This window comes from Aythya marila (assembly GCF_965140915.1).
Source record: "Aythya marila genome assembly, chromosome: 14".
In the NCBI taxonomy this organism is placed as follows: Eukaryota; Metazoa; Chordata; class Aves; order Anseriformes; family Anatidae; genus Aythya; species Aythya marila.
The window spans coordinates 10,949,728-10,970,404 of record NC_139055.1 but is presented as its reverse complement, the minus strand read 5'-3'; the positions used below and the strand labels follow the sequence as shown (position 1 = coordinate 10,970,404).

The 20,677-nt window shown below is 68.8% G+C and overlaps 4 protein-coding genes across 4 annotated transcripts; 3 read left to right on the top strand and 1 right to left on the bottom strand.

Moving 5' to 3' along the window:
• Nucleotides 1–159: 159 nt before the first annotated feature.
• Nucleotides 160–4,421, bottom strand: LOC309883568 (lateral signaling target protein 2 homolog). Its single transcript, XM_082771779.1, has 13 exons — nt 4,046–4,421; nt 3,101–3,241; nt 2,877–3,014; nt 2,544–2,746; nt 2,374–2,463; nt 2,188–2,277; nt 1,994–2,095; nt 1,704–1,925; nt 1,493–1,620; nt 1,300–1,413; nt 1,082–1,177; nt 839–951; nt 160–758 (listed from the first exon to the last, which is right to left on the bottom strand). Exons 1-13 carry the CDS (start codon nt 4,085–4,087, stop codon nt 627–629), a joined length of 1,611 nt encoding a protein of 536 aa, XP_082627905.1. The 5' UTR covers nt 4,088–4,421; the 3' UTR covers nt 160–626.
• A 454-nt stretch (nt 4,422–4,875) lies between these two features.
• Nucleotides 4,876–12,178, top strand: FAM193B (family with sequence similarity 193 member B; the record flags this gene model as incomplete). Its single annotated transcript, XM_082771747.1, is given in 11 exon segments — nt 4,876–4,904; nt 4,906–5,230; nt 6,557–6,796; nt 6,915–7,137; nt 7,452–7,661; nt 8,057–8,471; nt 9,101–9,296; nt 9,688–9,924; nt 10,448–11,471; nt 11,643–11,718; nt 11,823–12,178. Coding segments are annotated over 11 exon segments (3,072 nt in total). The 3' UTR covers nt 11,920–12,178.
• Nucleotides 12,179–12,408: 230 nt separating this feature from the next.
• On the top strand, nt 12,409–17,770 carry DDX41 (DEAD-box helicase 41). Its single transcript, XM_082771771.1, has 17 exons — nt 12,409–12,449; nt 12,540–12,641; nt 12,731–12,890; nt 12,974–13,048; nt 13,359–13,419; nt 13,913–14,049; nt 14,269–14,341; nt 14,513–14,666; nt 14,803–14,939; nt 15,114–15,276; nt 15,377–15,508; nt 15,637–15,708; nt 15,839–15,935; nt 16,236–16,385; nt 16,492–16,563; nt 16,768–16,878; nt 16,999–17,770. Exons 1-17 carry the CDS (start codon nt 12,426–12,428, stop codon nt 17,133–17,135), a joined length of 1,857 nt encoding a protein of 618 aa, XP_082627897.1. The 5' UTR covers nt 12,409–12,425; the 3' UTR covers nt 17,136–17,770.
• DOK3 (docking protein 3) lies at nt 17,700–20,573 on the top strand. Its single transcript, XM_082771786.1, has 5 exons — nt 17,700–17,834; nt 18,929–19,222; nt 19,301–19,394; nt 19,473–19,645; nt 19,727–20,573. Exons 1-5 carry the CDS (start codon nt 17,778–17,780, stop codon nt 20,459–20,461), a joined length of 1,353 nt encoding a protein of 450 aa, XP_082627912.1. The 5' UTR covers nt 17,700–17,777; the 3' UTR covers nt 20,462–20,573.
• The last annotated feature ends 104 nt before the right edge of the window (nt 20,574–20,677 follow it).

Sequence of the window (20,677 nt, the reverse complement as noted above, 5' to 3'; positions counted from 1 at the left end):
CGTGCCCAGCGCGGCCGCTCTCCCTCCTCGCCCCCACCCCACTGCCAGACGGGGCACCCTCACCCCCCGCCCCGCGCACCCATGGGTGCCCCACCACCCCCATGGGTGCCCGCCGCCCCCCAGCCCCGCAGAGCACAGCCGGGCAGCAGCACACAGCGCTCAGAGCTCTTTATTGGAACCTGCCCCCGCTGGAAGGGAGCGCCGGGGGGGTCCCCAGGGGGCAGGCAGCCCCCCCTGTGCCGCACCCCGGGGCGCGGGCGGCCCCGCCGTCATGTGAGGGCTGTTTGCACGGCTCAGGACGGGCCCCGGGGGCGGGGGAGACTCTGCCCTGGGCCCAGCAGCAGCCAAAGTTCAGCTGAGAAAACGCAACGAAGCAAAAACGGCACCAGGCAGAGCTCCGGCCCCGCAGCAGGAGCCTGGTCGCGGCACCGGGAGCCCCACCGGGAGCGGGGGCACGGCCACCGCGCGCGGGGTGAGGCGGTCCTGCGCCCACCGCGGCCCCACCGGCACAGCACGGTGCCGGGCACGGAGCCCTACCGCCGTGGAGCCGCTCTGCAGCCTCGGCACAGCCGCTCCCAGCGGTCCCGTGTCCTCCTACGGAGCCAGGTCCTGCAGCCGGGGGATCCTCACCGGCTCCGGGAGCGCCGGGGCGCAGGGGAGAGGTGCACGGCGTAGCAGTGTGTGCAGACACGCACGGGTTTCAGCTGGCCGTAGTGCGGCAGTGCAGCCGTGTGCGGCGAGCAGCGGGCGCAGAAGATCTGTGGGCACAGGGACGGGGAGGTGCTGAGCAGCTCCAGGACCCCCGCAGCCCCCTGCCCGGCCCCAGCCCCCCCATTACCTTCCCGCAGCTGCGGCAGTGGTGCCGTCGGCGCAGCAGGGTGAAGGGCGCACGGCAGGCACAGCACTGGCTGCACGTGCTGTCCGGCACCCACTCGGGCCGGCCGTGGGCTCCTGCTGGGAAAAACACAAAGCTGAAAGCCCCCACATAGCCTCATCGTCAGCCACAGCAACGTCCCCAGCCCTGTGGTGCCACCAGGCCGGCACCGTGCCCCAGCCCAGGGCAGCCCCGCTCACCCCTCACCTGCCCTCCGGAGCGCGGCTCCCTCCGTGGGGCTGTGGCACAGGGGGCAGTCAGCCACTCGGGGTGCATCACCCACGAGCAGCTCGCTGTCCTCTTCTGCGGGGACAAGGAAAGCAGATTCAGTTTCCAGGTGCTGCGGTCACACCGTCCCCACGCCTGCTGTCACGGCCCCGTCTTGCCCGGAGGCGAGGAGCCGTGCCCCATGCCCCGTTACTCACTGCTGGTCCCCAAATCCTCCGAGGGGTCCCCCTGCGAGGCGACGATCTTGAAGACCGTTTTCAAGATGCTCCGCAGGTCGCTGGCGAAGTTGGTCTGCAGCTGATCGGCCACCCCTGCGCCGCGACAGCGGGGCTCTGGGTGCTGCCGGGGGGTCAGGGGGGTGGCCGGGGGGGCGGCGAGGCGCTCACTCACCTGAGATGCAGACGAAAAGGGTGTGCAGCATGTCCTTGGTGCTGCTGTAGTGCGAGCGCAGCTCCGACCAGCGGGCACCCGGCGGGGCCTCGAGCCGTGGCCCTGGGCTACTTCTGGGGGGCTGGGGGCTGTGCGGGGGGAGGCGATGGTTACCCACGGGGCGGCACGAAAAATCGGGCCCCGCTCCCTCCCCACGCAGACCCCCACGTGCCTGTCTGTGCCGGGGCTTTCCACAGCATCGGGGGGGCCCAACCGCCCCGTGCAGGTGTGGGGGGCTTCCAGGAGACCCCATGGAGCCGGGGGGCTCGCTCCGGGCATGGCTGCCCCCCAGGTCGGAGGGGTGGCCGGGCCGCGGGGATCCTCGGATTCGGCCGCGCACAGGCTCCTCTCCAGCAGGCAGAGCTCCTCCGCCGACAGCACCCGCAGCAGGTCCCTGCGGCGAGGGGACAGGGTCAGCCCCGTGTCACCTCCCCACCACCACCCCCCTTTTTGCCCCCATACCTGATCTTCTTCAGGAGGTTGTAGAAGGGGCTGAACACCCGCGACATCTGCTCGGGGCCGCGCTCCAGGCTGAGGGGACCCTCGGGGTAGATGAGGAGGCCGCTGCGAAGGGGACGGCGTGTGACACGGGGACACGGGGTGGCTGCTGGCGCGGGGCACCCCCGGGCACCCCGTCTGCAGGGGGCTGCACCCACCTGATGATGGCCAGGCGCGGGATGGTGAACATCAGCAGCGGCTCGTAGCCGTCGATCATCTCCTGGGTCAGGTACCCCGAGCGCAGGGCTCTGTCGGGGGGGGACACAGCCTTACAGCGGGGCTGGGGCAACACCGGGGGGCTCAGAGCCCCAGTGCCCCCCTCCCCGCGTGCCGTGCCCCCTCACCTCTCCACCGTCTCGCAGAAGAGCACGATGATCTCCTGCTGCCTGTAGATCTCCTCGGGGGACTTCACGGCCACCAGCGAGGACACGTAGCTGGAGAGCCAGGGCGGGGGGACCGTGAGGTGCCACCAGCCTCCCAAAAGGACCCCCCACCCCATCATCCCGGCCCCCACCTGAGCTCGAACTCCGCGAAGAGCCGGTCAAACTGCACCAGCGCCGCCCGCACGGGCTCGGGGTAGGTGCCGGGCTGGCTCAGGCTCTGCTCCCGCAGCACCGTGCGCACCAGCTCCAGGCTGCACAGCAGGTTCCTGGCCCGCGGCCGCAGCTGCGCCCCCTCTGCCTCCTCCACCTCGATGAAGGTCCCCGCCAGGAGACACTGCCGGGACCCGGGGGGGGGGGGTCAGGAGCCGGCCCCCGGGGGTCTGCCCGCGGCGGGGTGCGCCCCTCGCCCTCCCAGCTTGGGGGACCCGGCCTCCATCGCCCCCTCCCCGGGGCGCAGGGCTCACCTCGGCGGCGAACAGCATGTGGTTGCCCAGGTTGTCCACCAAGAGCTCCTCGGGGAACTTGACCAGGTAGTCGCGGCTGTGCCGCTGCGTGGGGATGCACTCCTCCATGATGCGCTCGATGACGGCCAGCAGGTGAGCCTGGGGAGGGCACGGGCATCATCCACAGCCACCCCCCACCCCCGGGGGACCGGGGATTGCACCGGGGGGGGCCCCCCGCGCCGTACCTGGCTGAGGTGGAGCTGGTTGAGGAGCACCAGGTACTGCTGCGGGTCCAGCTCGGCGTCCAGCCCGTTGATCTCGGCCACCACCCGCGTCACCCGCTCGTCGGCGAAGAAGAACTGCGAGAGCAGCCGGGGGTCGGAGCGCTGCGGGGAGAGCAGAGGGGCAATTTGGGGGTGCCACAGGGGGGGTGCCACGCCGCAGGGCACCGCCTGGGGTCCTGCTCCCAGCAGGGCAGCCCCGTGCCGAGCGCTCCCGGCCGAGGCGGCCGTCCCCACCCAGCCGTGCCTCAGTTTCCCCAGGGCAGAGCAGGATGAACAAGCTCGCCTGCATCCCGCGAGCGTGGGCACGGATCCGTGCGCAGCTGTAAACACCGGACCGGGTGAAAGGTCCGCGGGAAGGTTCACAGGCAAGGAGCACGGTGGGCACCGGGATACGAGAGCTCCGTGCCCCGCTGCTCCCTAAATCTCTCCGCAGGGCCGGGCCCGCAGGGCTGGGGGTGCCGAGGCCCGGTGCCGGCGGCGCTGGGGCGGGCGTGGAGCTGCCCGGTCCCGTCCCGCTCCCGTGAGTCACCGGCCGGGCCCGCCGGCACCGCTCCCTCCTCCGCCCTGCCCCGGGAGGGCCAAGCCCCGCCGGGCTCCCGGCACCCACCGGCGTCGCGGCGAGCCCCCGAGTCCCGCTGCCCGGCCCCGGTGCCCCCCGGGGTTGCCCCCTCCCTCCGCAGCGTAGCCCCGGGGCCGCCCCCGTTGCCCTCCCGGTAGCACCGGCAGCGCTCCCCCCGACGGGGATCCGTCCGCCCCCCGCCCCGGTGCAGCCCCCGGTGCCCACCGGCCCCGGTACGCGGGGGTCGCCGCTCCGGGGGCGCCGGGGCTGGCGGCCGCCCCGTTCCCGGCACGGTTCCCGGTGGCCCCGACGGGGCGGGTGGCGGTGTCCGCCGCCGCCGCTCTCACCTTGGGCCGGTGCAGCCACCTCCGGAGGGCGGCGGGCAGCATGGCGCGACCAGGAGCTCTGCCGCCGCCGCCGCCGCCGCCCGGCTCCCCGAGCCCGCCGCTCGCCGACGGGGCGGGCCGGCACCGGGCACCGCCCGGGGGCGTGACGGGGCGGTGTCCGCCCACCTTCGGGTCTACGGCCGCGGGGACACGGCCGGACGGACCCCGTCGCACCCCTGCTCGCCACGCCCGGCCCGGCCCGCGAGCAGGGACCCGGGGCTTGCCCGGTGCCCGGTACCGGGAGGCGGTGTCCCCCCGACGGGCCGGTTCCTCGCTGCCGTCTCACAGCAGGCGGCTCCCCGTCGGGGCGGGCGGGGTGCCCGGTGTCGGTGCCCGGTTCTCTCCCCGCTCCTCCCGGTTCCCCCCGTGCCCCCTCCGGTGCCCGCCCCCGCCGTCCGTGGGCAGCAGGGCGAGCCGCTCCCGCACGGCACCGTGCCCCAGGACGTTGCGGACGGCGCTAATTGCGATGGCTCAGAGCTTAATTAGCCCAATTCATCAGCCAAAAATCCACCGGGACGCAGCGGGGCGGGGGGAAGTCCCTGAGTCACGGCCGGTCCGGGGGGGGGGGCCCATACCGGGGCACCGTGCCTATGCCCCGTGTCCCGGTACCGCGAGCGGGCAGCGCTCGGAATTAGGGCTGGGGGCTCGAGGGGGCCCCCCCCCGGGCACCTCCAAGCCCCAAACCCGGAGTTTTGAGGGGCGGGCAGGGCCCGGCGAGTGGCGGCGGCTCCCGTCGAGCCTCCTCCGGCCGCGGGGCGGCGCCCCGGTGCGCGGCGCTGCCCGCTCGGGAAATGGCGGCGGCGGCTTCGCCTCGCCGGGCCGCCCCCCCCCGGGCAGGGGCCGGCCGGGCCGCGCCGCCATATTGGCTGTTGTCCTGTCTGCGGCGGGCACCGGGCCGGGCTCGCCATGACTCGCAGGCGGAACAAGGCGGCGGCGGCTCCCGGCGGCTCCGCCACCCGCCGAGAACGCCCCGGGGGAGCCGTCGGGGCGACCCCCGCCGCCCCCACCCCGACGCCGCCGCCGCCGCCCCCCCCCCCCTCCTCCTCCTCCTCCTCCTCCTCCTCTTCATCCACGGAACCTCCCGCCCCGTCTGAGGTGGTGGCGGCGGCGGGCGGCAGCGCCGAGCCGGGCAGAGCAGCCCCGCAGGTACCGGGAGGGGCGAAACGGGGGGGTGCGGAACCGGCGGGGGGTGCCCGGGGGGTGCCCGGTGGGGCGGGGACGGCGGCGGCTCGCGGTGCCCCGACGGGGGGCGCGGGGGGCTCCGCGCTGCTCGGGGCCGCCCCCCGGTGCCCGGTAGCGCTGGGGGGGCGCTCCCCGAGCCGTCGGTGCTCGCCTGCAGCCCCCGTGTGCTGGCACCGCCGTGCAGCCGCCCCCCACCCCTCGGGGGTGCTGGGGGTGCGGTGTGACCCCCCCCCATATCAGGGTTTGGGGGTGCCCCCCTCCCCAGCGAACTGTGCCCGGGGATCCGCAGCTCTTTAGGGTGGGCTGGCCCCAGGGCGCTGCCGCCCGCTATGGGGCACGCAGCGGGGCTGGGGGGCGCGGGGCTGTGGTGGGTGTGCATGGGGTGTGCTGGGCGCCCTGGGCAGCGCCATCCCCTCCAGCATCCCCTCCAGCATCCCCTAAAGCATCCCATACAGCACCCACCACCTGCCCCCGCTGCAGCGCGGGGTGGTCCCGCAGCCACCGCCCCCCCCCTCCAACCCGCAGCCTCCCAGCCGGGCGCTGTGGGGAGGGGGCTGCGCGCCTCCCCCCCCCCCCCCAGCCTCCCCATGGCCTCTGACCTTAGCGTCACCTTGAGCCCGGGGGCCGCCATCTGTTTGGCAGCAGCGGCTCAGCCTGCGCCCATTGTGGCGGGGCCCGCCGCAGCCGCAGACAATGGGGGCCCCCGCGCAGCGCTGGGCTCGGCGCGGAGAGCCCGCGGGATGGGGTCCCCACACACCGGGCTGCCAGCCCCGACCCGTCCTCCCCCCGTACGGAGAGCACCGGGGGGCTGCTCCCCGCCCTGGCGCATCCTCGCCGATGGGTGTGCGGAACAAAGAGGCGGGCGGGGGGGCTCGGAGGGTGTGGGTGCTGGGGAAGGGGGTCTGCGATGGGTGAGGAGGGAGCGTGGTGGCTGCGGGATCCCCGGTCTGGCCCTACAGGGTGACATCTGTGGGTCCTGCTCTGCCTGGGGAGTTTTCTCGGTCCCGTGGTAGCGCAAGTGCAGGGGGAGCTGCTGGTGGCCTCGCAGGCTGGCGTGGTGCTGCTGCTGGTGGCACTGCCTCTCGTGGCCCTCCCGTGGGCTGCGATGCTCCCAGCTGGCACATCTTAAACCAGAGGCTGCTCTGCCCCGCTGGGACCGTGCGTGCACCCACGTGTAGCCTGCGAGAAGCGCTCCGGTTTGATGCCAGCGTCCCTAGGGCTGCCCCGGTGCCAGCCGTGCCGTGCCGTGCCCCCGGGGCTGACTCGTGGCCCTTGTGTCCCCTCCCGCAGGGGCTGCCCACCGCCAACCAGTCGGTGCAGACGTGCTGCCTGCTGTGCCACCGCGAGCGCAAGGACTGGGGGGGGCCGTCCCACAACGGGCTGGTTTCCCCCGGCGAGAGGCTGCCGCCGGACTTCGTGCCAACGCTGGTGCAGAACCTCCTGGGAGAAATGCCGCTGTGGATCTGCCAGAGCTGCCAGAAGAGCGTGGAGGAGGAAGAGCGGCGGGCGGTGCAGGAGCAGGCCCTGGCGGTAGGCGGGAGCAGGGGCTTGGAGCAGCGGAGGGGGTCTTGGCCCCAACACCGTGGGACCTCCCGCCGCCCCCCCCCCAAGACCCCGCTGCTGCTTCACCCTGTGTTTTCCCCTCCAGGTCTCGTTGTCCCACACGTCCTGCAAGTCGCAGTCTTGTGGGGGTGGCTCCCACTCCTCTTCCTCTTCCACCTCCTCCTCCTCCTCCTCGTGCCACGGGAACTCAGGGGACTGGGACCCCAGCTCTTTCCTGTCTGCTCACAAGCTCTCGGGGCTCTGGAACTCGCCGCACACCAACGGGGCGGCGCAGGGCAGTCCCCTCGGGGCCCCCCCTGCTGCGCTAGGTGAGTTGAACCCCTGCGGGGCTGAGCGGGTCTTTCTCCCTGGACCTTGGCTGAGGCTGCTTTTTGGCGGACACCCTGGTGGGCAGGGGAGGGGGCTGGGTTTCTGCACGCCTGTGCTGCAGCAGGGGCAGAGGTGCTGGGCTTTCAGAGCGTCCTGCTTTGCCGTGAGTGCCGCTCCAGCACCGTGTCGGCGTGCCCCGGGGTCACTGCAAGCATCGGTGCAGTGCTGAAGGCTGCAGAGCTGCTTTCCCCCCCAAAAAAAAGGCCATGGGACTCTAGGCAGCAGCCAGGCCCTAGCTCTGCTCTCCTTTCAGGCGACAAGCACCCCAGCCTGGCTCTCTCCCCAGAGTGTGTCGGCCAGGCTCCTGCCGCGGCGCCGGGGCTCAAGGGCTGTCCCTACAGCCACGCGGCCTCCCCCGCAGCCGGCAGCGCCGCCCCGGGCTCGCCTCTGCCTACCTCACTCGACTTCTGCAAGACGCTGCCCAAGCAGTTCAAAAGCATGTGCCGGAGGGCCACCCCGCCAGGTGCGTGCCTCGTCCTCTCAGCCCGCTGCTCTGCGCTGCCTTCTCCTCTTTTCCCCTCGTGTGGGGCTGGGCCAGGTCCTGTGGGGGAGACAAGGGGCTGCCGAGGCTCCTTGGGAGCGGGGATGGCTTCGAGCCCACGTCCCAAGGTGGGGTTGGTCCCGTGGAGAAGCAGCCCGGAGAGCAGAGGTGCTCCCTGTCCTGCTCCCTGTGCATCTGGCTGAGGACGTGCTGTGGCACCTCTGGGCACGAGCAGAGCCCTGGGAGCCTTCTCTAGGCTGGAGTAGACCTCGTGCTGAGGGACCTGTGTGATTTTGGGTGGGGGGTGGCCCTGAGCACGGCCCTGACCCACGCAGGGCAGCCGGCACCTGACCAGCTCCGCTTCTGCCCGCCCGCAGGTGAGGCCTTCCACTCCTCAGAGCACCATCAGCACTCGGACCTCACTGCTCCTCCCAACAGCCCCACCGGCCTCCCCTCGCAGCCGCCGGCGCTGGTGCCCCCCAAGCAGCCCCCTGCCCACCCGGGGCCCTTCGGTTCCCCTCCGCACGTCCCGCCGGGCTCCTCCCCGCAGCCCGCGCTCTTCCCCGCGCCCAGCGTGCAGGCGGCAGCCCCGAAACCAGCCTCCGAGCCCCCTCCCGCTGGCGTCGCCTCCCACGGGCCGGGGTCGTGCAAGAGCCCCCACCTGCCCCCCGCCAACGTGCCGCTGCTGAAGATGCCGCCTCCGCTTTCCGGCTGCGCCCACCCCTGCAACGGGCACTGCAGCACTTCGCTCATCCCTCCGCCCGCCTCCCACCAGCTGCCCGGCACGAACAGGTGAGTGGGCGACCCCCGCGTGCCGCCAGCCTCTCCTCCTGGCCAACGCGCCCCTTCTCCAGCCCCTGCCCGAGGAGGGGCCTTTTCTCCACGTGAAGGGAGCGACCGTGTTTGCGGGCCGGTTCTGTTGCCGTAGACCCCCGGTTTCCAAGGGTTAAGGTGGTTTTCTCCCCGTGTGTCTTCTCTGGGCGGTTGTCCTGTAGTACTGTGGTGCAGAAGACACTGCTGGCTTGCTCCTCCTCCAGCTAAAAGACCCAGAGGAGCTGCCTGGCCAGCCTGCTGGTGGCCACCAGGAATTTTATCAGTGAGACCCGAGGGATTGGGCAAAGGTCCTTGAGAAGATGAAGCCCACGGACCACTGGTTCTGCTCACCTGCTCCTCCAGCCCTCTTTGGGCTGCCTGTGCCTGGGAAGGGAAGGGAACACACTGACCCCACTGGTCCCTCTCTGCCTCTTAGTGCTCCCTGTGGAGGGCCAGTGCTGGGCTCCTCCACTGCAGGAGGAGGGTGCAGGGGATGGGGTTTGTCCGCCCTGCAAATTGTGCTGTGGGGTCGAGGGGTGCTCCTACACCTAGCGCCGGGTGATTCTGAGCCCCTGGGTTCACCCTCACCTCTTTGCCCTTCTCCCCAGGGACCCCTCTTGCAAAGGGCACAAGTTCCCCAACGGCACCAGCTGCCACCCGCCGCAGCCGTGCGAGGCGGACGAGGGGCTCGGGGAGGACGAGGACAGCAGCTCGGAGCGCAGCTCCTGCACCTCCTCCTCCACCAACCAGAAGGACGGCAAGTTCTGCGACTGCTGCTACTGCGAGTTCTTCGGCCACAACGCGGTGAGCGAGGGGCTGCTCTGCAGCCACCTTCAGCCTTCGGGCTCTGCTGTGTGCTGTGAAGTTGTGAAATCAGCGTGTGGAGGGTGGGAAGGTGGGGAGCTTGGGCCACAGCTGTTCTCTGCCAGCATTTGTACCCCCTGCACCCTGTTGACTTCCCTCCTGCCTCATCAGCTTGTTGGTCCCCTTGTTCTCAACTCAGCCTCCTGCCTGTCAGGAGGAAGAGTTTGTTTGGAAGAGTTTGTCAGGGGCTGTGCTCACTCATCCCGCTGAGACCTCAGGGACAGGAGCGGCTGCGGAGGGCGGTGGGGGACCTGTGTGGGAGCTGGGGCTGCCTGTGCATCATGCTGGTCCCTGTGCCTGCCAAACCTGACGGGTTTCATCCCTCCTGCAGCCCCCAGCCGCTCCCACAAGCCGCAACTACGCCGAGATCCGGGAGAAGCTGCGTTCGCGCCTCACCAAGAGGAAAGAGGAGCTGCCGCAGAAGCTAGGGCACAACAGCAGCTCGGGAGAGCCGGCTGTGGACCACCGTAACGTGGACGAGCTGCTGGACTACATCAATAGCACGGAGCCCAAGCCCCTGAACAGTGCCAAGGCGGCCAAGCGGGCACGGCACAAGCAGAAGAAGAAGGTGAGGCTGGGCGGAGGGAAGGGCTGCTCTGTGCCACGTCCTGTTGTGCAGGGTGGGGACAGCGTGCAAGGAGGCCTGTCCAAATCTTGGAAGGTCAGGCCAAGACTGCTCCTTGCAGGGCTTTCTCTCACTTCATCCTTTTGGGTTCTGTATCCTTTACTACCCCTTTACCCCCCAGCTCCATGGGGGGCTTCCCCGCACCTCTGTTCACACAGAGGGTACCCAAAGCGCCTGGGGGGGGGCAGACTGCTCTGTTCTACCTGCTGCAGTCTGAGGCTCTGATAAACACCATGCCTCTGCAGTGGAGAGAGGCAGTGCTGTGACAGCTTCTGCTGTTTGCTGCTGCCTCGTGCCCAGAGCGCTGGCTGCTGTGGTGCCCACAGAGGACACCTGACAGCCTGGGAGCTGTGGAAGACATGGGAAAGCCACACTGAGGACTGGCCCTCGATTTTCTGCCTGACAAGGCCAGCCTTGTGGCCTGCGTGCCTGTCTCTGACCCATTTGATCTTCACCTGTGCTGCAGGAGAAGGAGAAAGCCCAGCTGGAAGCGGAGGCCCAGAAGCGTGCAGAGCGCGCCCCTGCAGCCAGCCAGAGCAGGGAGCCGGCCGAGGAGAAGCTGCTGGAGTGGCCGGAGCTGGAGCTGGAGCGAGTCAACAGCTTCCTCAGCAGCCGGCTGCAGGAGATCAAGAACACCATCAAGGACTCCATCCGGGCCAGCTTCAGCGTCTATGACCTCAACCTGGACGTCAACGACTTCCCCAAGAAGGCAGCTGTCCTGGAGCAGAAGAACCTGCTCTCCCACCTCAACGGCTCCTCCGACCTGCAGGACATAGACCTGGCCCTCGCCCCGCTCAGCCTGGGCCCCGCCAAGAGCCACGCGCTGCTGCGGGGCGAGCTGGGCCCCCGATGGGGCGAGGGGCCGGGGGAGCCACCGCCGCCAGCCCCACCGGCTGAGAACGGCGTGGTGAAGCGCCTCAGCGCCGTGCCCAGCCTCTCCCGCATGATCTGGGTGCAGTCCAAGGCCACGGACTCCGCCGTGGACAGTAGCGGGCTGAGCCCGGAGCCCAAGGAAGGGCCGCAGCCCAAGGGGCTGGAGCCAGCGGAGCAGGCGCCGGCGGGAGGCCGGCAGCGGAAAAATAAGCGGCAGAGCGGGCAGGCCAAGAAGGGGGACGGTGCTGCTGCGGTGCCCGGGGGCCAAGCCAGGCTGGAGAGCCCTGGGGCGAAGGGGCAGGTGCTGGGAACCAAGCACCCTTCGAAGCCCGGCGCTGCGGAGCCGCAGCGGGCAGGTGGCTGCACCGAGGTGCTGGAAGGCAGCAAGGGGCAGCCCTGGGGCTGCGGCGGAGCCAGGCAGGAGAAGGAGAGGAGCGGCGACTGGAAGGGCCGGAGGGGAGAGGGTAAAACTGAGCTGCAGGATCCGGCACCGCCGCCCAGCGCGGCCCCCGGGGACCGGCAGCTGCCTCACCCCACTGCTCGGGGGGGGTCCCCGCAGCCCAAGGGCAAGAGCAGGAAGAGCCGCAACAAGGTGGAGAAATCCAGTACCTCCATCGGTGAGTGACAGCGGATCCCTTCTGCAGTCCCTTCCCCTGCCCACTGCCACCCCCTTCCCGTCCCCGTGCCCTGGTGGGGGAATCCCGTCCCTGGGAGAATCGTGATGGGAGGGAGCTGGGTGTGGGGTGTGCTGCCGTGTGGTGCTGAGCTTGTGTTCTCTGCCTTGCCAGATGACGTGTTCCTGCCCAAGGACTTAGACGGGGTAGAGATGGACGAGACTGACCGAGAAGTGGAGTATTTCAAGAGGTGAGGCGGGACCGGGATGGGGGCCACGTCCCGGAGCTGGCTCCCACCCCGGGGCAGTTCGGGGAGCTGCGGGCTCACGGGGGCTCCCTCCTTTTCCCCGGCAGGTTCTGTCTGGACTCTGCCAAGCAGACGCGCCAGAAGGTGGCCGTGAACTGGACCAACTTCACCCTGAAGAAAACCACTTCCAGCGCAGCGCAGTGAGGCGCGGGGCCGCCCCCCGCCCCCGGCCGCTCCGCTCTCCTCACTGTGCCCCTCGCCACCGCCCTCCCCGGGGGTCCCCCCGGCTCTCCTCTGTGGGGTCCCCCCCCATCCATGGGGGGGGTCCCGGTGCTCTCCTGCCCCGTGGGACCCCCGGGGCTCCCTTCGCCCCTTTCCTTCCCCCTCACCGCGGGGTCACCCCCGCCCTGGCCGTCCCCTCGCCCCTCTCCGCCCGGCTCCCCGCGGAGAAGAAAGGCCCGTGCTGGACCCAATAAAGAACTTTTTAATTTTTTATTTTATTTAACCCCAGCCTCTGCTGCTTTTGTTCTGCGCCCTAGGGGGGGGGGGGCTAAAAGGGGATAAGGAGGGAGAGCTTTCGCCTTCTGAGGCAGTTTGTCCTCCGAGGCGACCCGTAGCGAATGCGGAAGGAGGGGGGCGGCTCGCGCCGTTGCTAGGCGACAGCGCGGCACTTCCGCCGGGCGCCATTTTGTATCCGGGGCGACGGCGCCATGGAGGCCGCGGCGGGCAGGAAGGTGAGGCCGAGACCCCCCCCCCCCCCCCGGTACCCCACAGCCCCCCGGGGCCGCCGCCGCTCCCCGCCCTCACCTCGTTTCTCCCCGCAGCGGCAGCGGGAGGAGGCGGCCGAGTCGCCCGAGCTGTCCGGGGAGGAGGATGACGCCGACTACGTGCCCTACGTGCCGGTGAAGCAGCGCAAGCAGCAGATGGTAACGGGGGGTGAGGGGCACGGGGGGCGCCGGGGGGGCCCCGTCCCGGTGCTGCGCCTCTCACCCGGCCTCCCCGCGGTGCCCCCCAGCTGCAGAAGCTGCTGCAGATGCGGCGGAAGGTGGTGTCGGAGGAGGAGCAGCGGGACAGCGGCGGGGAGCAGCGCGGCGACGAGGATGACATCCCCCTGGGGCCGCAGTCTAACATCAGCCTGCTGGACCAGCACCAGCACCTCAAGGAGAAGGCGGAAGGTGGGGGGGGGAAGCTGACAGCAGGGCTGGGTGGCTGCCTGGGGGTGCTGGGGCCGTCTAACGGCTTCCCTGGCTCTCCCCAGCTCGGAAGGAGTCAGCCAAGGAGAAGCAGCTGAAGGAGGAGGAGAAGATCCTGGAGAGCGTGGCGGAGGGCAGAGGTGAGTGCTGGGAGCTCCGTGGGCTGTGGGCACGTCTGTAGAGCTGTCGGGCAGCAGGAGGGGCGCTGCCTGCCGTGCAGTGCTCGGTGATGTTCCGCCCCGGGGTTGGGAAAGGGATCCCACTGCGAGCTCCTCAGCTGTCCTCTGACTGCCTGGCTTAGCTGGGAGGGGCTGGGAGCCCCTAGACCCAGCAGGCTGCAGTCCTTGGAACTCCTGCACCCGGAGGTGCTGGCTGGCTTGCTGACTGCCCCTATGTCTGCTGCCTGGGGGTGGAGAGCACCCTCTGATCGTGTTGGCCTTGTTCTTGCAGCCCTGATGTCAGTGAAGGAGATGGCGAAGGGCATCACCTATGATGATCCCATTAAAACCAGGTGTGTTTCACAGTGTGGGAGTTGTCTTTCTGGGAACCTCTGTATGTCAAATCAAAGGCTGCTGAGCTGTTCAGGATGTTGTTTTATATACAATAACTCTTCTTAGAATGCATTTACGTAAAACCTGAAGGCTTGAGCTCAGCTTTCAGATCTTGGGGAAAAATAAGTTAGAGAAAAAAGGGGAAAGCTCAAGGAGCCAGCGCTGCTCAAGGCCCTGCAGTGTCAGGGAAACAACCAGGCTGTGTCCAGATGTGTTGGTGGGGTTCACCCGTTATCTCTAGTTTGTTCTCAGCTGCTACCTTGGGGCTGCTTGGAGTTGGGGGAGGTATTTAATGGACTGGCTTGGGTCTGCTTATGAAGCCCCTTGGGGTCAGCTCTTTTCCACAGTGGGATAACAGCTCTACAGGGAGCTCTCCTCAGCCTCTGTTGGTGCTGCTGGTTCTGAAGTCGCTGGACATTTTACATCCTGCATTTTGTTCTCTTGCCTTCCCAGCTGGAGAGCTCCTCGTTACATCCTGGGCATGTCCGAGGCCCGGCACGATCGCGTCCGCAAGAAGTACCACATCCTGGTGGAGGGGGAGGGCATCCCGCCTCCCATCAAGAGCTTCAAGGAGATGAAGTTTCCAGCAGGTGGGAGCAGGGGGGGGCTTCTCTGGGGACACTCGTGTCTGGCAGCAAGTGAAGGTGTCAGATCTGTGCTGTGTTAGCAGGGTCACAGCTTAAATTCATAACAATGGTTGTGTCACCTGGCTGCTGGGCAAAGGGCTGCTGCTGAGGAGGGAATTAAAAGGGAAAACGGAGGAAGAACTTTGGGTTGTGAGTGTGTGCGTGTCCCCTGTTCCCTGACAGCTATCCTGAGGGGCCTGAAGAAGAAGGGAATCCAGCAGCCAACGCCCATCCAGATCCAGGGCATCCCAACGATGTGAGTGCTCTTGCCATGTCCCAGGAGTTGTTCCCCCTCCCTCCAGCCCACCAGGCGGTGTAAAACGGGCCCCGTGCCCTGGTGGCAGCGAGCCCCTTCCCCCTGCTCAGGCCTTGAGGCCTGATCCCTCCCGTCACCCCGTGGCTCACCTCAGCCCCGTTTCTCCGGCAGCCTCTCGGGACGGGATATGATTGGCATTGCCTTCACCGGCTCCGGGAAGACCTTGGTGTTCACCCTCCCCGTCATCATGTTCTGCCTGGAGCAGGAGAAGAGGCTGCCCTTCTCCAAGCGGGAGGGACCCTACGGGCTCATCATCTGTCCCTCGGTGAGCATCTGGGGCGCGGTGGGGGGTGGGAGGAGCTGTTATCGATGTCGAGCACCCATCTCAGGCTCTCCCTGCGCGGAAGGGAATTAATTAACGTGCAGAAATTATTTTTTTTTCTCTTGTTTTCTCTCTGCAGCGGGAGCTGGCCCGGCAGACGCACGGCATCATCGAGTACTACTGCCGCCTGCTGCAGGAGGACGGGCTGCCCCCGCTGCGCTGCGCCCTCTGCATCGGGGGCATGTCCGTCAAGGAGCAGATGGAGACCATCAAACAGTAAGGCCCGGCGGGGAGGAAGTGCTCTGGTTGGGAGCCACGCTTATTTTTTGTGGCAGGAGGGCTGAGGGGCGAAATCCTGCGTGGGGTGGGGGCGAAGGGGACGTGCCAGGCCCCGGGTGCTGTGTAGGGCAGCAATCCAGGCTCCTGACCCTGCCTTTCCTCGTCTCTCAGTGGCGTGCACATGATGGTGGCCACCCCGGGCCGCCTCATGGACCTGCTGCAGAAGAAGATGGTGAGCTTGGACATCTGCCGCTACCTGGCCTTGGACGAGGCCGACAGGATGATCGACATGGGCTTTGAGGGGGACATCCGCACCATCTTCTCCTACTTCAAGGTACTGGGCTGGTAGGATACGAGCGCCCTGAAGCTCGATCCCTACGCCCACCTCTTTGGGCGAGCTCTAAGTCCTCGCCTGTGCCCTGTTCCCCACGCAGGGCCAGCGGCAGACGCTCCTCTTCAGTGCCACGATGCCCAAGAAGATCCAGAACTTTGCCAAGAGTGCCCTGGTGAAGCCCATCACCATCAACGTAGGGCGAGCAGGTGCCGCCAGCCTGGACGTTGTGCAGGTGAGGTGCTTGGGAGCTCCCCGTGTGGAACCCAGCATGGTTTTTGGGGGCGCCTGTACCTCTCCCTGCCAGCCAAGGGGTTAATCTCTCTGCTGCCTGCCTGACCCATCTTTTTTGCTTCTTCCTAGGAAGTGGAGTACGTGAAGGAGGAGGCCAAGATGGTGTACCTCCTCGAGTGCCTGCAGAAGACTCCCCCACCCGTGAGTAACGCGCTCTGGCTGCCCTGGGCGCGCCGCAGCCTCTGTTTGGGAGGGAACAGGTTTCTCAGGGCATCGTGCTCTTTGCCAGCACGCACAGGCCGCTTTTTCTAAGATATCTGTGTTGTGGCAGGTGCTGATCTTCGCGGAGAAGAAGGCAGACGTCGACGCGATCCACGAGTACCTGCTGCTCAAGGGGGTGGAGGCGGTGGCCATCCACGGGGGAAAAGGTTGGTGAGAGCGCCGGGGAGAGGCATGAGCCTGACGTGGCCCTGTCTGATCCCACTCAGTGTGTAGGGTCCCAGGTTTGGGGTGGTCTGAGGGCAAACTGCGCTGGTGTCAGCAGTCCTAGGAGTGAACACTGCGGGTGTGAACATCACGCAGGTCCCTCTGCCCTTTTATGTGGGGACAGGACGCCTGGGTCCTCACGCAGGCCAAGTGGTGCTCGCCTTTGAGGCCGCAGGGGTTGCTGCAGGAGGTGGGAGCGGGAGCTCTGCCCCTTGCTGATCTCCTGTGCTGGGCCTTTGCAGATCAGGAGGAACGGACAAAAGCCATCGAGGCTTTCCGGGACGGGAAGAAGGACGTCCTGGTTGCCACTGATGTCGCTTCCAAGGGCTTGGACTTCCCGGCCATCCAGCACGTCATCAACTACGACATGCCGGAGGAGATCGAGAACTACGGTGCGGAACAGGCGCTGTGGGGGCGCCTGTCCTGGTGCTCGTGGGGGCAGGGGCTGGCTGTCAGGATGCGTTTCCCCGAGCCTGACCCCTCTCTGCTTCTCTGCAGTTCACCGCATCGGGCGCACGGGCCGCTCCGGCAACACCGGCATCGCCACCACCTTCATCAACAAAGCCTGCGGTGAGAAGGGTCGGGGCTGGGGGAGTCGAGGTGGGCTGCAGCCCCACGCAGCTGGACAAAGCTGCCCCTGCTTTGGCGAGGGAAATGCTTCCATGGCAGGGATGAGTAATGGGAGGGGAAACTGGGGCCCTGTGCCTCATCCTCGGGGCTCTGTGGGGTCGGGCTCCTGCTGGGGCTGCGTCTGACCCACGTCTCTGCCCCCAGATGAGTCGGTGCTGATGGACCTGAAGGCGCTGCTCCTGGAGGCGAAGCAGAAGGTGCCACCCGTGCTGCAGGTGCTGCACTGCGGGGACGAGACCATGCTGGAGATCGGAGGTGAGAGAGCCCGGCTGCGAACGGGGAACTTCTGTGGGGCCGACGGAGGGATGTGGGCTGCAGGCAGCGCCCCCGTTGCTCGCGGGGTGGCTCGGCCTGACCCTGTTCCTCCCGTTACAGGGGAACGTGGCTGTGCTTTCTGCGGCGGCCTGGGCCATCGCATCACCGACTGCCCCAAGCTGGAGGCGATGCAGACCAAGCAAGTCAGCAACATCGGCCGCAAGGACTACCTGGCACACAGCTCCATGGACTTCTAGCCCGCCTGGGTTTTGATTCCCTGTCAGCCGGGGCTCACGTTCCAAAACGCAGACCCAGCCCTGGACCAGAGGGCTCTCCTGTGCTGCTGCGGCCTGGTTTTGGGGCTGTTTTCAGCCCGAACTCCTGCCCTAGGAGGAGGCGTGTGGAGCAGCACGCTGCTGAGAGGTGCTGGGCAAGCAGGTGGTGGTGCCCAGGGGGATGAGGAAGCTCCAGGGACTGCTCCCCCTGCCCAGTGGTGTGTCCAGGGACTCTCACACTGCCCCCCAAAGCCCCTCTAAGCCTTTCCCCTGTACCTCGGTACCTCGTTCCGTGCATCCTCAGCTCATGGCTGTTCCCATTGCCACCCAAAGAGCCCTGCTGCAGCCGGGCTGCGCGTACTGCGCTCGCGTCGGGCGCTCCCCTGAGAGCTTCCCTCGCTCTCGCGGCACGCGTTCTGCCCCGCTGCCCCGCTGCGAGAGGAAGGGCGGACGGACACCTCCCGTGGCCCAGCCTCTGCCCCTCATCCCACACACCGAAAAGGGGAAGTCTCTCAGAGAAGGAAGTCTGCCCCACGCAGCTACCTCGGCTGCAGTCACGTTTCTGTGCCGCTGCCTGCCCGAGTCCCGGAGCCTCGCGCTGACCGCCGGGGCTGCGCGGGGCCCATGGAGAGCCCGGTGAAGGATGGCATCCTCTATGTGCAGCACTGCAAATTTGGGAAGGTAAAGGGCAGGGGTGGGGGGTGAGGCTGGATAGAAGCTTTGCCCTCATCTATTTTGATGCTAGGCCTGTGCCCCCCGTTCCTGGGGAAGGGGGGAACGGAGCCAAACCCCTTTGGGTCCCCCCAGGGAGGGCCCTGCACTCTGTATCCCCCCCCAGCGGGTTCCCCCACGCCCGAGGGGACCCATCCATGCAGGCACCTGCTGGTGCTCAGCCCTGCGTGCTGCATCCCTCTTGCTTGCTCACCGCAGGACTCTTGATGAATAAAGGCGTGGTAACGAGGCGCGGCTCCGTGCCTGTGTGCTGGGGGGCAGCGGGCGTGGGATGGGGTCTGGGTGGGCTGAGCAGCGCCCTGGGGCGGCGCTGCAGGGCTTGGGACGGGCAGCGGGTGCTGTGGTCCTGCGGGTACCCCATGGGTGACTTTGTGGCAGTCCTTGTAGGGTGGCTCCAGCGCCAGGGGGCTGCAAAGTGGGGTGTTCACCGCCCCCGGGCCTCTCCGTGCTTGCTGGATGTGTGGGGCTGCCATCCCGTCCTCGTTCCTTGCTGCCCAGCACGAGTCCTAGAGCTGCCACGGGCAGTCCCTACGTGCGTGGGGCCGGTGCCCCGCCGCATGGGAGGCAGCGGCTATGCTGGGTGCTCGGCAGCATGGTTTTTTTTCCAGGGCGGAGGCTGTGCCGTGCGCCTCGAGGTGCACGGGGGCCACGCACCCCCTCGATTCCATGACGGGCTGGGAAGGCGCTGGTACCGCAGAGCTCCCCTGGGAGGAAGCGGGCTGCGAGCTGCAGGGCCTGGCTGCGCTGAGGCCCCGTGCAGATGCGAGGCTGCCAGCAGGAGCCCCAGCAGCTCAAAATGGCTTTAATTTGCATCGCGGCCCGGCCTGAGAGCAGCTCGCGGGGCTCAGCTGCAGCAGCAGCAGCGGCAGGCCGGCGTTTGCAGCGGGGAACAAAGCTCAGGACTCAGCGAGCCGCAGCGAGGGATGCTGAGGGCGCTTGTAGCAAAGCTCCTGCCCACAGAGGGCTCTGCAGAGGCAGTGTGGAGGTGGCAGGCAGCTCTGCTGACCCTTTTTCCCCCGTATCTGTGCCCTTCTGTGCTCCAGCGCTCCTGGAGGAAGGTGCGGGCGCAGCTCTTCGCTGCCAGCCCCTCCGGCGTGGCCCGCATGGAGAAGTTCGACGTGCGGGACGAGGGCAAGGTGCTGGACAAATCCTCCCTGCGCCGCTGCGCCCGCCGCGTCATCCGCCTCTCCGACTGCGTCTCCGTGGGCCCCGCGGGGGCCGAGAGCTGCCCCAAAGCCACCGCCGCTTTCTACCTCACCACCACCGAGAAGAGCTACGTGCTGGCGGCCGAGCAGCGGGATGAGTGGATCGAGCAGCTCTGCCAGCTGGCTTTCCAGGTACCGCCCGCACCCCTCGCGCTGCTCCCGGCCCTGGTGAGCCCTGGGGGGGGCCACGCTCACCTCCCTCTGTTGCAGGGCACCAAGCAAGCAGCGCCGGGCAGCGCCAAGCCCCAGCCCAGCCCCGATGTCCCCATGGAGGAGAACTCCCTCTACTCCTCGCGGCAGGACCGTACGTGCAGCAGCGGGGCCGGGGTGGGCTCAGGGTGGGCGCAGCGGGGCTGACCCCGGCCTCCTTCTGCTCCCCCAGTGACCGATTTCCTGGTGCTGGTGCTGCGCACGGACGCTGCCGCTCGCTGCGGCCTCCACGGGCACTACCTGCTGGCCGCCCTGCCCCAGAGCCTGACGCTGAAGGACGCGCAGTCGCGGCAGCCCCTGCTCACCTGGCCCTACCCCTACCTCCGCAAATTTGGCCAAGATCAGGTGGGTGCCCCTCGCCCTCCCCGTGCCCTGTGTCCCCCCCCGGCGGCTTCCAGCCCCTCACCGTGCCCCCCAACCCCGCAGAACGTCTTCTCCTTCGAGGCCGGCCGCCGCAGCGACTCCGGCGAGGGCACCTTCACCTTCAGCACCCCGCGGGCCCTGGAGCTGTGCCGTGCCGTGGCCGCCGCCATCGCCTCCCAGCAGCAGGGCCAGGACCCCATCGAGCCCCAGCTCTCGGCGCAGAGCCTCGAGCCCCCTCCCCGGGGCCCGGGGGCCAAGGATCCGCAGCCCAGCCCCCCGGTGGGGAGGGCGCAGCCCCCCTCGCACCCGCCGCCCCCCCGTCTGTGCTTCCACCCCTCGGAGCCCGAGCCCCCCGGCCCCATCGTCTACGCCTCCATCGCTCGGGGCCAGCAGCCTCTCTTCGGGACGGGGCGGGCGGCACCCGGCGAGCCCTGGGTGGCGGGGGGGAAGCCGCCCCCCGAGCACCTCTACGAGAACATCTTCACCGCCGAGCCGCGGCCACCCAGTGCCCCCGCCGAGGAGGAAGAGGAGGATGAAGAGGAAGAAGGGCGCTGGGAGCTGGGTTCTCGCCAAGCCCCCGAGGGCCGCAGCAACGAGGCTGCTCACGTCTACGACCCCCGCAGCTCCCCGGCCCCTCGGCGGGGCAGCCCCCAGCCCCCTCCCCAGCAGCCCTGGGCTCGGGGGGCTGCGGAGGAGCCCCCGGGGGGGCGCCCGGGCCCTAAACCCCCCGGCACCCTGCGGGCCCGCTTGGTTCGCCTGCTGAGCCGGGAGGGGCCGGGCCCGCGGGACTGGCTCTGAGCCTCCCCGGCCCCGTTCACCCCCGGCTGCTCAATAAACGGCCTGAGCCGCACCCGGCTCCGCTGCTGCTCCGCGGGGCCGCGCACCGGGACCGGCCCCGGCCGCGGGAACGCGCCCGCCCCCCCCCACCCTCCCCAACCCCTCCCCGTTTCTTCCATCCCGCCAGGGGGCGCCCGCCCCGTCGGAGGTGGCGGGAGTGGGAGCGGGCGCGCGCGC

Excerpts from the sequence above, each read along its gene's own strand:
- LOC309883568 (XM_082771779.1), bottom strand. The coding sequence starts at position 4,087 with ATGCTGCCCGCCGCCCTCCGGAGGTGGCTGCACCGGCCCAAG. Across the intron at positions 1,926-1,993 it reads AACCTCCTGAAGAAGATCAG|GGACCTGCTGCGGGTGCTGT; the intron begins GTATGGGGGCAA and ends CCCTCGCCGCAG. Across the intron at positions 1,414-1,492 it reads CCTTTTCGTCTGCATCTCAG|GGGTGGCCGATCAGCTGCAG; the intron begins GTGAGTGAGCGC and ends GTCGCGGCGCAG.
- DDX41 (XM_082771771.1), top strand. The coding sequence starts at position 12,426 with ATGGAGGCCGCGGCGGGCAGGAAG. Across the intron at positions 12,450-12,539 it reads AGGCCGCGGCGGGCAGGAAG|CGGCAGCGGGAGGAGGCGGC; the intron begins GTGAGGCCGAGA and ends TTCTCCCCGCAG. Across the intron at positions 14,667-14,802 it reads GGCTCATCATCTGTCCCTCG|CGGGAGCTGGCCCGGCAGAC; the intron begins GTGAGCATCTGG and ends TTCTCTCTGCAG.
- DOK3 (XM_082771786.1), top strand. The coding sequence starts at position 17,778 with ATGGAGAGCCCGGTGAAGGATGGCATCCTCTATGTGCAGCACTGCAAA. Across the intron at positions 17,835-18,928 it reads AGCACTGCAAATTTGGGAAG|CGCTCCTGGAGGAAGGTGCG; the intron begins GTAAAGGGCAGG and ends TCTGTGCTCCAG. Across the intron at positions 19,646-19,726 it reads GCAAATTTGGCCAAGATCAG|AACGTCTTCTCCTTCGAGGC; the intron begins GTGGGTGCCCCT and ends CCAACCCCGCAG.